General features: G+C 42.6%; 1 protein-coding gene across 1 annotated transcript in view; it reads right to left on the reverse strand.

Annotated features, from left to right (window-relative positions):
• LOC115112514 (SH3 and multiple ankyrin repeat domains protein 2-like) overlaps positions 1-17,901 on the reverse strand; it is a 155,069-nt gene that overhangs the window by 119,875 nt on the left and 17,293 nt on the right. Inside the window, 5 exon segments of the mRNA XM_065011797.1 lie at positions 2,901-2,967; positions 6,674-6,751; positions 8,582-8,698; positions 15,238-15,405; positions 15,856-16,007. Coding sequence (XP_064867869.1) covers positions 2,901-2,967; positions 6,674-6,751; positions 8,582-8,698; positions 15,238-15,405; positions 15,856-16,007 — 582 coding nt within the window.

The raw sequence follows: 17,901 nt of genomic DNA on the forward strand, positions 1-17,901 counted from the left end.
CGAGAAGATTAATTTCTGCTCTATCCATCCCTAATTCATCTACTTTAATATTCATATATTAGCCTTGTGTTTGCTAACCCAGTCCAAAAACCTAAGCATACATTATGTGGCAATATAACCCATCCATCATAATCTATCCAATAATTTCTACTGTTTTGGTCTGATTCTCTGGTATCTCCTAAGGGTCTAATACAGAGATTGAATAACAGACTAGTTAATTGAATATGAGTGTTGGGACATACCATGATAGTAAATAAATAATACACTGATTCATGAGAACCTTGAGTTGGGTTCTAGGGCTAGGCAGTGTCAGGCTTAGCTGAAGTGCTCTGTGCTCTCTTGTACAGGATTAAATTCATGCCTATCTTATAATCAAACTCCAACACAAAGAAAGAGAGATAGAGAGAGACTATAATGTCACTGACACTGTCCATCACACATCTGGGAACAAGGGAGCGAGAAGGATGTAGGGAGAACGAGGGAGAGAAGGTGTGTGAGTGTTAATGACGCATAGTGCTACCGACTCTACTCTTTCTGGGCTAATGCTCTTTAGTGCACATTCTAAATACTGTACAGACACACACCACACACACGCACGCACGCACGCACGCACGCACGCACGCACGCACGCACGCACGCACGCACGCACTCCCGCCATTGTCACACACACGCACGCACGCACGCACGCACACACGCACACACACGCACACACGCACACACGCACACACACACACACGCACTTGGGAATTCTCAATATAGGCTGCGCTAGAGAATGACGCCTCGTCCGCCGAGAAGATTAATTTCTGCTCTATCCATCCCTAATTCATCTACTTTAATATTCATATATTAGCCTTGTGTTTGCTAACCCAGTCCAAAAACCTAAGCATACATTATGTGGCAATATAACCCATCCATCATAATCTATCCAATAATTTCTACTGTTTTGGTCTGATTCTCTGGTATCTCCTAAGGGTCTAATACAGAGATTGAATAACAGACTAGTTAATTGAATATGAGTGTTGGGACATACCATGATAGTAAATAAATAATACACTGATTCATGAGAACCTTGAGTTGGGTTCTAGGGCTAGGCAGTGTCAGGCTTAGCTGAAGTGCTCTGTGCTCTCTTGTACAGGATTAAATTCATGCCTATCTTATAATCAAACTCCAACACAAAGAAAGAGAGATAGAGAGAGACTATAATGTCACTGACACTGTCCATCACACATCTGGGAACAAGGGAGCGAGAAGGATGTAGGGAGAACGAGGGAGAGAAGGTGTGTGAGTGTTAATGACGCATAGTGCTACCGACTCTACTCTTTCTGGGCTAATGCTCTTTAGTGCACATTCTAAATACTGTACAGACACACACCACACACACGCACGCACGCACGCACGCACGCACGCACTCCCGCCATTGTCACACACACACACGCACGCACGCACGCACACACACACACACACAATCAATTATGTACCCATGCCAGGGTAATGCCTCAGCTCAGGTAGGATAGACAACTACCCACCATATCGCAGAAACACAATTCGACCTCTATCCCAACATAGCAAGCTACCACCCACCTGGAGCGGGCGAGAAGGGGACTAGGGATGGCTGGACAGGGCAGAGGGAAGAGGAGGTAGGAGGGGGGTGGTTGAGCTTCAGAGCACCCACCTTTCTTTGCTTTGCAACATGCAGAACCCATCACCGATAATCCAGCATCGCCAATATCCCATCACAAACTGACAGTGAGCCGAAAGATAGAGATAGAAAGAGGTAGAGAGAGAGAAAGACAGAGAGAAAGAAAAAGCAACGAGGACTGTAACAGAGGACAGTTATCCGGGACTTTTCATTCCGCTAGCAACATCTAATGGCAGAGTTCGGGCGTGGCAGGCTCTCATGGCCCCACCAGAGTTTGAGGTACGACGACGTCCCGGTGTGAGAGGGTCCATGCTGAACGTGGGGAGCGGGATGGGGGTTCTGAGAGGGGGTAGCGGGAACGACGGCAGCAGATGTGAGAGACGCGGGGTAATCCTGCAGCGACTGCGTTTTATCTAACCCTCGCTGCAGCTGTGAGGCCTCGTGAATTTCGCTCGGGGGGGGGGGCAATCGTGGATTACATCTTTAGATGATTTTGTTTATTTATCTATTCACTCTTTTTCTATTTATTTATTACATTTTTATTTCATTTGTCTGGGGATGGTAATCCCTCCCGCTTAACCTTTTTCCCTCCATGTGAAAGAGTTGAATTAAGAAAGATGATGCGGTTGTCGGGACGTGGGGGGGTGTGGAGTGCATGGCAGATAAACCCACAGAGAAAGTAGAAATCTGTTTTTTAAATTCCTTTGGAAGAAGGAAACCCTTTTTCGGCGGGGATTTAGTAGAGAGTCTGTGAGGAAACATCTCTGCCCCATTCTATCCCTCCCTAACCCTTCTCTCATATGCCACCTGAAGGATCCTGGATTCCCAGTGTGATAGGGTAATCCCACAAAGGGGGTGGGGGGGTGGGGGCTGTACTGAATGTCAAATCCTGTCATGGTTTCCTCGCACCCACGCAAACACACACTCACAAACACACACTCACACATGTGGCAGCGTAGCCTAGCGGTTAGAGCGTTGGACTAGTAACCGAAAGGTTGCAAGATTGAATCCCCTGAGCTTACAAGGTACAAATCTGTCGTTCTGCCCCTGAACAAGGCAGTTAACCCACTGTTCCTAGGCTGTCATTGAAAATAAGAATTTGTTCTTAACTGACTTGCCTAGTTAAATAAAATGATGAAGAGCATACTTGCAGAAGGGCAGATGCACTCACATACAGACACAAGAAAAGATCAACAACCTATTATCCAATAATATATCCATTTCAGACATAGAAAACAGGAGGGTAACCATGGTTACTCACCTATATCTGTCTCTTTGTGGTTCTTGACCAGTTCGGCCAGTTCAAAGTTCCCCGCAATGATGGCCACCTGTGAGAGAGGGGGGGATCAGGAGGATTGCAATTTGAGGGCCACATTTAGTTTTCTGCAAAACAGCCTTTGCATTGCTCTACAAATTCAAACAATTCATTGTGTGTGTGTCTGTGTGTGTCTGTGTAGTAATCTGGACATGATTCCACTAAATTCTTATCTGGTTTTAACCATCTGACCAAATCCTGACCTTTTAGCACACACACACACACACACACATACACACACACACACACACACATGTGCATACCAACATGCGTACACACACGCCCACACTCACCCACACCCACCAGCAAAAGAGTGAGAGATGGTGAGAGAGAGAGCATTGGTGGAAGAGAGCAAGTAGGAGAAAGAAAGTGAAGAGAGGGAGCAATAGTTTTTAATAGAGAGGGAGAGGGATGAGAGAGAAAGCAAAGGGTCGCCAGAGAGAGGGATATAGGGATATGTTGTGAGAAAAGCTTGAGAGGCCATCGTACCTACACATGAGTGAGACCGAGTGTGGTGGCTGGCGGGTCAGCTGTGGCATCCTGTTAGCATGGCTCTAATGGAAGAAGGACCCTCTCACTAGCCTCGTGTGACATGAAAGAATCATAAACCCGCATTCACCCGTCCCCTCTCATCTTTCTTTCCTCTCACTCTCCTCTCTCATCTTTCTCGTTCTCCCCTCCTCTCTGCCCTTTCTCTTCATTACCACTTCTCCATCAGAGGACAAAAACAAATGTAAATATAGCAGCAAGCAGCCATGACCGTTTTTATGCCTTTTGGCACCACAGCGCCACCGTCAGCTGGTCAACATGGCAGCATGGGCATCTTATGGGTTGGTGACAAGTCACCCTCAGTCTTACCCACTGGAGGAAAGGGCGCAATATCATAGTGTCCCCAGGGTGCAGTGGAGGTACATATAGTGTACAGTGAGAGGGACAACGCTTTGATTCCATTACAGGAGAACTAATTCCTGGGAGAGGGAGTAGGGGGGAGAGTGGGGATGAGGGAGGAGGAGGAGGGTACGTGGGGGGGTTTACTGCAGTCTTTTTGGACGACACTTAATAACAAAATCCAAACCTTCCACGCTTAAACATAACATGCCCTCATTTGTTATGAGCCACTGTGATAGGTATAACACCGATTGCAGATCACTGGGTATCATAACTGAACACTGGTCAACTGAGAGCGATAGCACTGAGGCGATGGAAGGTACAGAATGAAGCCTACAGCTGATAAAAAAAAAAAAGGTGCTATCTAAACCAAAAATGGTTCTTCGCCTGTCCCCATAGGAGAACCCATTGAATAACCCCTTTTGGGTTCCATGTAGAACCCTTTCCAAAAAGGGTTCTACATGGAACCCAAAAGAGTTCTACCTGGAACCAGAAAGGGTTCTCCTATGGGGACAACGGCAGAACTCTTTTTGAACCCTTTTTTGCTCAGTGTACAGCTGTCGTGTGGTTTAAAGTCTAAAGACCCCATCTAACCCACACGGCTGTAGTGTAGTGCACAGCCTTGTATAGGGGAAACCAGTCCACTAACGCCTTGATTGCATCCCCCTCCTTCACTCCCTTACTCCTTCACGTTCCCACGGCATACAAATGCTCGGAATGACCCCTTGTTTCCCATGAAGACACATTGTTGTCTATGGTGATGGATGAGAGGAGGAGGAGCAGGAAGAGAATGAGGTAGAGGAGGAGGAATGGGTGGAGAATTGAGCCTGAAATTACATCCAACAACTCAGGGAGGAAATGAATTCTGATTCAAGACCAGGGAGAATCCTTAAAGGGCCAGGCACATAGGAGAACGCGAGTAGGGAAAATGGAGGAGATTGGAAAGGAGATGGGAAAGGATAAATTGTTAGAGATACAGAGACAGAGAGCCGAAATACTCTCTTTCCCTTCCCCTCGTTCTTGTTGTTCATGTTCTTGTTTCTCATCATGAGTTTCTCAATACTGATAAAGATCAGCCCATACCCTGGGCTAAAAGGGTAGACTTTCGCCGAGAGACAAATAGCGATTGGAGCTTCAGTATAGTGTTGAACACTTCTGCATGTTTCACTGATTGCAGTGTTTCATCTCATTCCAGTTTCTTATTCCACATCCCACTGGGCACAGACAGTTGAACGTAATTTATATTAAATGACATGGGAAACAAAGTTGATTCAACCAGTGTCTTCCCAGCGGGATTCCAATCTCATCTGAATGCAACACAGTGAAAGAAACTGTTCTCACTTTCCACTGCTGACAGAAAGAAAGAGGGAGAGATGGAAAGAGAGAAAGAGAGAGAGGGGGATAATAAATGGGAGAAAGGAAAGACAAGTGAGCAGAACGTTTAAAGAGAACGAGAGGAGAGAAAAGGAGAGGAAATGTGACATTTTTTAAAAGAGAATAGAGTTGAGGCAGAGGAAATGAGAAAGAATAGGAATGAAGGAGAAAGGGAATAGTGATGAAAGAATCAACTAAGAGAGTGACGAGGGAGAGAAAATGAAAACATGTGAAAGGGATAAAGGACACGTCTGGGAAGAAGGGAGCGAGAATGGGAACAGGGGGAGAGGAAGGTTGAAATAGGCAAACGCTGAATGTAAGAATCTTGTGAAACACCTATATACAACAGGCTAGGGCCAACAGAGGAGGGATTTTGAGTCACTCAGCAGAGCTCTAATTGATGGATCTCATTGTGCTGCTGGGACTCTATTTTTAGCTACAGATACACAGGCAGACACACACTATTTTTTTTCCACTCCATTGAACTCTGCCCCAATACTTGATCAATTAATTGGCAACGTTGGTAGAGACACCTATATTCCGTTTCTGGGACCCATACGGGAATTGTACCCACAACCATGGTATTGGGAGCACCATGTTCTGATCCACTGAGCCATCCTCTGCGTGTCTTTTCCTTCTCTCCAATTGGAAAAGAATAGGAGACAATTAGACAAGTTCAACTTTTCTGTCCAACCCCACTGAAGGCCAGAGTAATTAAAAGAGCCACTGAAGTGCCTGTGGAGGGCCATCGAGGATCTGAGGACTGCCTTACATCAAAATGCTCCTTTGTGACTCAGACGTGACTCATGCGGGACTCTCATTGGAATCAATAATGTCAGCTGCAGTGCCTTCTGTGTATTCAAGCAATTACATATTAGCTCTGCAAGACACACACATAATATCTAGCCAACCCATGGACATATATGCAACTTTGTAAGATGTCTGAAACTGTGTCAAACACACAACTATGTAGCCTAGTAAGACTCAACCCATTCCCTTCAGCACTTGCTTTTCAGATGCAGATTACAGGAGAGGAGTCAAGTAGAGGAGTCAGGTACAGTAGAGGAAGCCACTTCCGACTATTGAGATGCATCCTTGGTATTACTTGGGACATTGAAACATGTGTTTTTCTCAACAGAGTCCCATTCACACTGCCATCTCTGACCCAGGTTTCACCTGCTGATAAGAACACTTCCCCACAGCAGCACATGAAAGAAGTCTGAGACGGTAACACATTCTCTCTCTCCATCTGAACCGACATCACAATACTATGAGAGCATTAAGCTGAATGTAGGAGGAACGTTGGAGGACATTATAAAGCCATTAGCTAACAGGCAGAATATGACCCAGGATATGTTGGATAAACTATGTAGCCCATGATGGAAGTAAACCCACGGCACTGATATGTCAGAACTACAGTCTTGCTTTTGGATGGGAGGATGTATTACGGGTCTCACCTGGAAGGGACTCTGGCTGTTGTAGTTCTTCACCTCTTTGTTGGCTCCACGGACCAGCAGCACCCTGGCACAGTTATCCTGAGAAAATACAGGGAAGAACGGGACTCTGAGGAGCGGCTCTGAGTTTCACAAAGACTAGACAGAACACTTGTGCAGTAACCCGAATAGTCCAGAAGCCAGTTTTCAATTATTTGAACTAGCAGTAAACAAGTAGACTGGAAAAAAAGCAACATAGGTGAGCGCAGCCCCCAACTTTAAAAAAAACAAAAATGGAAGAGAGAGAGAGAGAGAGAGAGAGAGAGAATAAAATAGATATTGACAGACACACAGCTACCTGTATGAAGGGAGATTATGTGTGAAGGAAAGGAAAAAGCTGTTGAACAGAAAGAGTGTGAAAGAGAGAAAGAGAGAGACAGTTACAGGGTCTGAATGTGCAGCACAACTCGCCCACAGAGTGCTCAACCACGCATGAACAGTGTTGTATACAGAAACACGCACATTAACACACACACAAAGACACACACACAATCAATGCTGTACTCATGCCAGTTTGCAAAGTAACTAACATGAAGGATGTGAATTCTGGCATTTGTAGAGAGCATAATATGCTCTCTATATTTTTGACACGTTCAACAAACTAACAATCCCATGTATTGGCATTTTACACCCTCCATTTGCATTGAAGCTTATTTGGAAATAGAAATGGATGACGTGTAAACCCCCCTCTCTCTCTCATTCTGCCCGTCCTCTTTCTCTCCCACTGTCTCTCTCACTCTGACCCCTCCCCCCAACTCTAATTGTAGCCCTGTCACAGGATAATACGACTTGAAGGTTTAAATACCAGGAGAACAGTGTATGTGTGTACAGACACTAAACTACCGAACATTAGGAGACGTGGGGATTCCGCCCTCAACCATTTGCAGAAAAATCCCCAAATCTGAAAGGGATGAAGAGGAAGAGAGAGAGAGGAAGAGATAGAGAGGAGGATAGATACAAGACATGATAGAAGAGTGTGTTCAAACATTTGTTCCTTCCTTGTGCTGTTCATTCGTTCCTTCCTTGTGCTGTCCATTCGTTCCTTCCTTGTGCTGTTCATTTGTTCCTTCCTTGTGCTGTTCATTTGTTCCTTCCTTGTGCTGTTCATTCTTTCCTTCCTTGTGCTGTTCATTCGTTTGTTCTTGTCTATTCATTTGTTCACTACTAAATGCAAAGTGCAGCTTATCTATCCAGTGCAGCTGGGACAGAGGTCGGTTGTAAGTGAATGTACTAATGTCCTCTATGTTTTTAGTGTACGCAACATCTATTCTATTCTATTCTATTCTAGGCCATAGTGCTAATTGAGTCAGATGATTCTGAATAAGGATGTAGTGGGAGAGTTGAGAAACAAGTGGGTTGAGATGTGAAAAGCTTTTCAAGCAAGAGTGGGGTCAGGACTCAAATGCATTTAAGAAATGCTATGATGTACGATGTGATGTTCAATAGAACACATTTAGCTAATGAACATGTGCAAATCTGGGGTCTCATTGAGTCTAGAGTAGGAGAGCTGAATGGTGGGATTGAGAGACAGACTTAATCCCTTGCCACTCATTCTCCACCCTTACTCATGATCCTCTCCTCCAATTTCTCTTAATTGCGGAAAAGAATTATGTTAACGAGAATAACTGCCGTTTAATTGTAGATATACTTCAAACTCATACGAACGGAATGAGAAGCAGGTGTGTGTGTGTCTAAGGTCAATGATGAGTGGTGATGTGTTCAGTTCATTCGCTCAGACACTTAACAGACTTTAACACAAGTAGAATAGGTTAACAGAGAGACATCAGGGAGACCTCCAGGCCTACACAATCAAACCAGATGGGAGAAGGGCAGTTATACTTGTATGAACAAACAAACACACACACACCTCACCTGGTTGTAGAGAGCACAGATGTGCAGCGCTGTGTTCCCTGAGGCATTCTGTGCGCTCATGTCCGCCCCGTAGAACAGCAGATGCTCCAGGTGCTGGACATAGCCATTCCGACAAGCCTGTACAGACGCACACACACACACACACACACACACACACACACACACACACACACACACACACACACACACACACACACACACACACACACACACACACACACACACACAGAAAACAATAAATGTTTATTATAATTGCTATATTTATTATACAGTGACTAGTGAAAGTCTACACACCGCTTTCACAGTTGTCACATTCTAAATCTAAAAAGGATTACATTACTTTTTTTTTCTCCCTCCTACAGATCTACACAACCTGCTGCACATTTTTAATTTGAAAGAAAAAGTATTGAACATTTAAAATGAACGCGTATGTCTTCACACCCCAGACTTAATACTTGGTGCAATCACCTTTGTCAGCAATTACAACTGTAAATCATTTTTAGATGATTCTACCAGCTCAAGACAACTCTTAGGGCAACATATATCCATTGTTTTTGGCAAAATTGCTCAAGCTCAGAAAAATTTGGTTGGGATATATGGATTGACAGCAATATTCAGACCTTGTCTCAGATTTTCAAGCAGATTTAAAGTCAGGACTGAGACTGGACCTATTGGGAGCACTCCACACCTATTGAAAAGCCATTATGTGTATTCATTCATACTTGTGTAATTGTCCCACTGAAAAATAAAACTATATCGCAGGGTTAGGTATTCAGAAGACTGAGGCAGGTTTTCCTTTCACATTTTACCTGGACTTTCTCCTTTCATAATTATTTTTATCCTGACAAACTCCCCAGTCCCTGCTGGTGACAAGCATACCCATAAAAGTATGTTGCCACCACCAAAAATTGTGTTTAACCAGATAAAATGATATTTTACAGTAAACAAATTGACAACAGACTTTCAGCACACTTATAGGGAAGGACATTCAACAAGCACAGCACTTACACAAATGACTGATGATTGGCTGAGAGAAATTGATAATAAAAAGATTGTGAGGGCTGTTTTAAAATGATCGATCATAGTCTGCTGCTGGAAAGATGTATGTGTTATGGCTTTACATCCCCTGCTATATTGTGGATAAAGAGTTACCTGTCTAACAGACCACAGAGGGTGTTCTTTAATGGAAGTCTCTCCAACATAATCCAGGTAGAATCAGGAATTAGCCAGGGCAGCTGTTTAGGCCCCTTACTTTTTTTCAATCTTTACTAACGACATGCCACTTGTTTTCAGTAAAGCCAGTGCGTCTATGTATGCAGATGACTCAACACTACACACGTCAGCTACCACAGCGACTGAAATGACTACATCGTTTAACTTCTTGGTGACAGGGGGCAGTATTTTCACGTCCGGATGAAATGCATACCAAAATACAACTGCCTGCTACTCATCCCCAGAAGATAAGATATGCATATTATTAGTAGATTTGTATAGAAAACACTCTGAAGTATCTAAAACTGTTTGAATTATGTCTGTGAGTATAACAGAATTTATTTAGCAGGCGAAACCCCGAGGACAAACCATTCTGATTTGTTTTTTGAGGTAACTCTCTTTTCAATGAGGTTTCATTGGAAATCCAGATTTCTAAGGGACCTTCTTGGAGTTAATTTCGCTTCCACTGGATGTCAACAGTCTTTAGAAATTGGTTGAGGTTTTTCCTTTGCGTAATGAAGAAGTACGGCCATCTTGAACGAGGGTAACTTGAAGTGTACTGTGATATAGACGCGTAACCAGAAAGGTAGCTACAGTTTGTTTTCCTCCTGTATTGAACACAGATCATCCCGTCTTCAATTTTATCGATTATTTACGTTAAAAAAATACCTTAAGTTGTATTACAAAAGTAGTTTGAAATGTTTGGGCAAAGTTTACAGATAACTTTTGAGATATTTTGTAGTCACGTTGCGCAAGTTGGAACCAGTGTTTTTCTGGATCAAACGGGCAAAATAAATGGACATTTTAGATATATATTGACAGAATTAATCGAACAAAAGGACCATTTGTGATGTTTATGGGGCATATTGGAGTGCCAACAAAATAAACTCGTCAAAGGTAAGGCATGAATTATATTTTTATTTCTGCGTTTTGTGTTGCGCCTTTAGGCTATCCTCAGATAATAGCATCGTTTGCTTTCGCCGAAAATCCTTTTTGAAATCTGACATGTTGGCTGGATTCACAAGTGTAGCTTTAATTTGCTATCTTGCATGTGTGATTTAATGAAAGTTAGATTTTTATAGTAATTTATTTGAATTGGGCGCTCTGCATTTTCCCTGGCTTTTAGCCAGGTGGGACGCTACCGTCCCACATATCCCAGATAGGTTAACAAAGAACTGCAGTTAGTTTCAGAATGGGTGGCAAGGAATAAGTTAGTCCTAAATATTTCAAAAACTAAAAGCATCGTATTTGGAACAAATCAGTCCCTAAACCCTAAACCCCAACTGAATCTTGTAATTAATAATGTGGAAATTGAGCACGTTTGAGGTGACTAAACTGCTTGGAGTAACCCTGGATTGTAAACTGTAATGGCCAAAGCATATTGATACAAGAGTAGCTTAGATGGGGAGAAGTCTGTCCATAATAAAGTGCTGCTCTGCCTTCTTAACAATGCTATCAACAATGCAGGTCCAACAGGCCCTAGTTTTGTCGCACCTGGACTACTGTTCAGTAGTGTGATCAGGTGCCACAAAGAGGAACAATTGGCTCAGAACAGGGCAGTATGGTTGGCCCTTAAAGGTACACAGGGAGCTAACATTAAGGATATGCATGTCAATCTCTCATGGCTTAATGTTGAAGAGAACTTGACTTCATCACTACTTGTTTTTGTAAGAAGTGTTGACAAGCTGAATGCACCGAGCTGTCTGTTTAAACTACTAGCACACAGCTTGGTCACCCATGCATACCCCACAAGACAAGCCACCAGAGGTCTCTTCACAATCCCCAAGTCCAGAACAAACTATGGGAGGTGCACAGTACTACATACAGTAGATCCATGACTAAATGGAACTCTATTCAACATCAGGTAACACATGCAAGCAGTAGAATCATATTTAAAAAACAGGTACAAATACACCTTATGGAACAGTGGGGAATGTGCAGAGACGCACACACATTTACAGACACACTGCATACACACACAAGCGCTAATGTTATATGATGCACTGTTTTATATGTAATGTAAGTGCCTTAATGTGTTTGGATCCCAGGTAGAGTAGAGTAACTTCCAATAAAACACACAGAGTGAAATCATATTTAAACCACCGTATTTTCAATTTATGTGGTTGGGCATCGTCATGGTATGTGTGTGTATGCTTGTCGCAATTTTAATGCCAATGAGACACCAGATTGGCTTTCCAAGAGGAGTTCAGTGCTCCTGAGGGGTCCAGTCTCGGTCCTGACTTAAATCTGATTGAAAATCCGAGACAAGGTTTGAATATCGCTGTCCATCAATGATCCCCAACCTGAATTTAGCAATTTTGACAAAACAATGGATATACAGTGGGGCAAAAAAACTATTTAGTCAGCCACCAATTGTGCAAGTTCTCCCACTTAAAAAGATGAGAGAGGCCTGTAATTTTCATCATAGGTACACTTCAACTATGACAGACAAAATGAGAAAAAAAATCCAGAAAATCACATTGTAGGATTTTTTTATGAATTTATTTGCAAATTCCGCTTCCACTGGATGTTACCAGTCTTTGGAATTTGGTTGAGGTTATTCCTTTGTGCAATGAAGAAGTAGGCCAACTCGGAACTAGGGACACTTTTGTGAGTTGCGCAAGACTGTATTGAATACAGATTGCCCCGTCTACAATTTGATTGATTATTAACTTTTAAAAATACCTAAAGTTGCATTACAAAAGTAGTTTGAAATATTTTGTAGTGACGTTTTTTAGTGACGTTTTTCTGGATCAAACGCGCTTTATAAATGGACATTTTGGATATATATGGACGGAATTAATCGAACAAAAGGACCAATTGTGATGTTTATGGGACATATTGGAGTGCCAACAAAAGAAGCTCGTCAAAGGTAATGCATGTTTTATATTTTATTTCAGCGTTTTGTGTAGCGCCTGCAGGGTTGAAATATGCTAGCTCCTTTGTTCACTGCTGGTGCAGATGGTGCAGGCTATCAGATAATAGCTTCTTATGCTTTCGCCGAAAAGCATTTAAAAAATCCGACATGTTGACTGGATTCACAACATGTGTAGCTTTAATTGAGTATCTTACATGTGTGATTTAATTTAAGTTTGAATTTTATATCATTTTATTTGAATCTGGCGCTCTGCATTTCCCCTGGCAATTGGCCAGTTGAGACATTTGCGTCCCGCCTATCCCTAAGAGGTTTTAATCACTTTTAGATACACATATACAGTTTATATACAGTATTCAGACCCCTTGACTTATTCCACATTTTGTTACATTACAGCCGTGTTCTAAAATGTATTTAAAAATGTTTCCCTCATCAATCTACACACAATACCCCAAAATGATAAAGCAAAAACATTATTATTATTTTTTGCACATTCCGACACTACTTTGTTGAAGCAATTTTGGCAGTGATTACAGCCTTGAGTCTTCTTGGGTATGACGCTACAAGCTTGGCACATCTCTATTTGGGGAGTTTCTCTCATTCTTCTCTGCAGATTATTTCAAGCTCTGTCAGGTTGAATGGGGAGCATCGCTGCACAGCTATTTTCAGATCACAGATATGTTCTATCAGGTTCCAGTCCGGGCTCTGGCTAGGCTACCCAAGGACATTCAGAGACTTGTCCCGAAGTTGCTTTGTTTTGGTTGTGTGCTTAGGTTTGTTGTCCTGTTGGAAGGTGAACCTTCGCTAAAGTATGAGGTCCTGGGTGCTCTGGAGCAGGTTTTCATCGAGGAGCTCTCTGTAATTTGCTCTGTTCATCTTTCTCTCGATCCTGACTAGTCTACCAGTCCCTGCCAGTAAAAAACATCTCCACAAGCATGATGCTGCCACCAACATTCACCGTAGGGATGGTGCCAGGTTTCCTCCAGACGTGATGCTTGGCATTCAGGCCAAAGAGTTCAATCTTGGTTTCATCAGACCAGAGAATCTTGTTTCTCATGGTCTGAGAGTCCTTTAGTAGGTGCCTTTTTGGCATACTCCAAGCAGGATGTCATGTGCCTTTTACTGAGGAGTGGCTTCCGTCTGGCCACTCTACCATAAAGGTCTGAATTGTGGAGTGCTGCAGTGATGGTTGTACTTCTGGAAGGTTCTCCCATCTCCACAGAGGAACTCTGCACCTCTGTCAGAGTGACCATCGGGTTCTTGGTCACCTCCCTGACTAAGGCCCTTCTCCCCCGATTTCTCAGTTTGCTCTAGGAAGAGTCTTTGTGGTTCCAAACTTATTCTATTTAATAATGATGGAGGCCATTGTGTTCTTGGGGACCTTCAATGCTGCATAAATGTTTTAGTACTCCCTCCAATCAAGTTCTATAAAGGTCTCAAGGATTATCAATGTAAACAGGATGCCCCTGAGCTCAATTTTGAACCTCATAGCAAAGGGTCTGAATACTTGCCAACATAATTAGAGCAGTAAATACCCTTGGTATAAGGTCTGAGATACCACAGCTTTCAGCCAATCAGCATTAAGGGCTCGAACCACCCTTTTTATAATTATAAACAGATAACACGAGTATGACAAAAAAATACTATTTACTGGACTAATTATGTTGGTAACCAGTTTAGAATTGCAATAAGGCACCTCGGGTTTGTGCTATATGGCCAATATACCATGGCTAAGGACTGTATCCAGGCGCTTTGCGTTGCGTTGTCTGTAAGAATAGCCCTTAGCTGTTCTTACACACCCCCTCGTGCCTTATTGGTTAAATATACCACATATGATACACATGGTGAAACAAGCTATATAACAGTCTCAGTCTTGGCGTTTCCCTAGATTCAGGCTGCAGTTACATGCCACGTCCAGTAGATGTCAGTGTTCGGCATAAGAGGCAGCACTGAGGCCTTGGAGTTTGTGATATTACGTCCTTAGTTTGAACCCAGTCATCAGATGGAAGAATCAATTCTAGGGGGGTGTAGTGAACAGACGTAGAAAGACACCAGTGCTAAATTAGGAATGATGTATCAAAGTATAATTCGAAAGCCTACATAGATCCAAAGTAATTTATAGTATCAGGTTGACAGAGAGTGAGTGAAAGAGAGTCAGTGGGGGAGCGAGGGAGAGAGCAAAGGAAACAGGCATTTCCGTAGCCCATGGGCAAGGCTCGTTTTCGGAGGATGAAAATTAATGCGTTTTGATGATAGTTAACTGATAGGCTAACCTAGAGGAGGGTTGTGTTTGATATGCTGACAGTGCCATGTTCTAGAGGAGAGACAGCACAGTACGTCAGGAAGTGTGACATTACTGCTGGCTAGAGCTGATAGCAATCAGAGTAGAACAGGAAGGGAGAGGGTCTAGGAGAGCACGCACATACACATACAGGGAAAAAAATATGTGTGTGTACATGTGTGTGCCTGTGTGTGTGTTTTTCCCCAGCCTCTCTCTGTGTGTGTGTGTGTGTGTGTGTGTGTGTGTGTGTGTGTGTGTGTGTGTGTGTGTGTGTGTGTGTGTGTGTACCTGGTGGACTTCATGCCAGCCGTTTTCGTCCTGGCAGCAGACGGCGGCGTGTTCATGTAGCAGCAACTCACAGCAGAACGGATCTCCTCCCACCATGGCTGTGTGATAGAGCGCCGTCAGACCCCGACTGTCCTTATAGTCTGGAGACAAACCAAGCTCCAACAGGGTCTGCAACACACACACACATACACACAGACGCAGGCAGGCGCACACACATTGACATTAGATTTAAAATACACCTTATGGAACAGCGGGATTGTGAAGAGACACAAACACAGGCACAGACACATGCATACGGACACACGATGACACTGTACACACACGTAAACATGGATTTTGTGTTGTAGATATGTGGTAGTAGAGTAGGGGCCTGAGGGCACATACTTAATGTGATGTGAAATCTGTTGTGAATATATTGTAATGTTTTTCAAATATAAACTGCCTTCATTTTGCTGGATCCCAGGAAGAGTAGCAGCTATAATGGGGATCCATAATAAATACAAATACAATACTTATCAATACAAGGTATGGGTAAGCTTAAGAGTGGCAGGGTTAATGTTGTGTGTGTTCATGTGCATGTGAGTATGCATGCGTGAGTTGGTGTGTGTGTGTCCGTACCATCAGAGTAACCTGGTTCTTGGACCTAGCAGCTTTGTGTAGGGCCGTCATGCCATCTTTGGCCCTGAAGTCCAGGTGAGCCCCTCCATTCTTCAGAACCTTTATAATCTCCACCACGTTATCCAGGTGGGCCGCAAATGTCAGGGGGGTCTCTGTAGAATGACATGGACAGGATAAAGTGTAGACCATGGGTCTCTACCTTATTTTGCCTGAGGTCACATTCTGTTAGACTGATCCAACATGTTGACCGCTGCACTCCATCGTTTTTTTCAACAATTACGATGTTCCTTGATTGTCTTACAGTAGCTTTCATTTTGGTGATTCTGAACGGGATGGACACAGTGAACAGACTGTTTGTGAGTACGGTTAGAACACCACAGACAAATTAGAAGAGAACAGAACAGAGAAGAAAGGGACCAAATATGGATCAGAGCACAGAATGCAACATATCATAGGAACACAGTCGGAATGGAACAGAAACAGAACAGAAAACAGACAAAATGGAACCATAAAGGAATTATAGGCCATAGAGGCAGTGGTGGAAAAAGTTCCGAATTGTCATACTTGAGTAAAAATAAAGATGCCTTAACAGAGAATTACTCAAGTAAAAGTCACCCAGTGAATTCCTACTTGAGTAAAAGTCTATAAGTATTTGGTTTTAAACATACTTAAGTATCAAAAGTAAATGTAATTGCTAAAATATTATTAAGTATCAAAAGTAAAAGTAAAAATATAAATTATTTAAAATTCCTTATAATCAGCAAACCTGACGCACCATTTTATTTGTATTTATTTTATTTACGGATAGCCAGGGGCACACTCCAACACTCAGACATCATTTACAAATGAAGCATGTGTTTAGTGAGTCCATCAGTTCAGAGGCAGTAGGGATGACCAGGGATGTTCTCTTGATAAGTGTGTGAATTAGACAATTTTCCTGACCTGCTAAGCATTCGAAATGTAATGAATACTTTTGGGTGTCAGGAAAGACATATGGAGTAAAAAGTACATACTTTTCTTTAGGAATGTAGTGAATTAAAAGTAAAAGTTGTCAAAAATATGAAGAGCAAAGTAAAGTACAAATACCCCAAAAAACTAATTAAGTAGTACTTCAAAGTATTTGTACTTACACCACTGCATAGAGGAACCACAACACAGACACAACAGACAACAGAACAGAAAAGAACAGCAAACAGAAAAGATCAGAACAGCCAACAGAACAGAACAGAACAGGACAAGACAGAACAGACAAGAGAACAGACAACAGAACAGAAAAGAACAGACCACAGAACAGAACATAGACAGGGAGAGAATAATGTGCATCAATTAAACTCAGATCAGCAGTGATGGTGACAACACCGTCCATTACTCTGTGCTTACACAGACATATTTTCTCAGGAATCGAAGTGGTTCTCCACTGTCAGTGTTATTCATCATCCAACCGCCGCAGTCACACGAAATGCATCCACACTCGGCCACTCATCCATCTACACTGTTGTCCGTCCATTGGTCAATAAGTGGATTTCTACTGGCAGTGGCACTGATCCAATGTAGTAATTTTCATTTATCTGAATAGAGTGGGAACATTTATCTGAATAGAGTGGGAACATTTATCTGAATAGAGTGGGAACATTTATCTGAATAGAGTGGGAACATTTATCTGAATAGAGTGGGAACATTTAACTGAATAGAGTGGGAACATTTATCTGAATAGAGTGGGAACATTTATCTGACTAGAGTGGGAACATTTATCTGAATAGAGTGGGAACATTTAACTCAATAGAGTGGGAACATTTATCTTAATAGAGTGGGAACATTTATCTGAATAGAGTGGGAACATTTATCTGAATAGAGTGGGAACATTTATCTGACTAGAGTGGGAACATTTATCTGAATAGAGTGGGAACATTTATCTGAATAGAGTGGGAACACTTATCTGAATAGAGTGGGAACATTTATCTGAATAGAGTGGGAACATTTATCTGAATAGAGTGGGAGCATTTATCTCAATAGAGTGGGAACATTTATCTGAATAGAGTGGGAGCA

The sequence above is a fragment of the Oncorhynchus nerka genome, linkage group LG27 (genome assembly GCF_034236695.1).
Source record: "Oncorhynchus nerka isolate Pitt River linkage group LG27, Oner_Uvic_2.0, whole genome shotgun sequence".
Lineage (NCBI taxonomy): Eukaryota > Metazoa > Chordata > Actinopteri > Salmoniformes > Salmonidae > Oncorhynchus > Oncorhynchus nerka.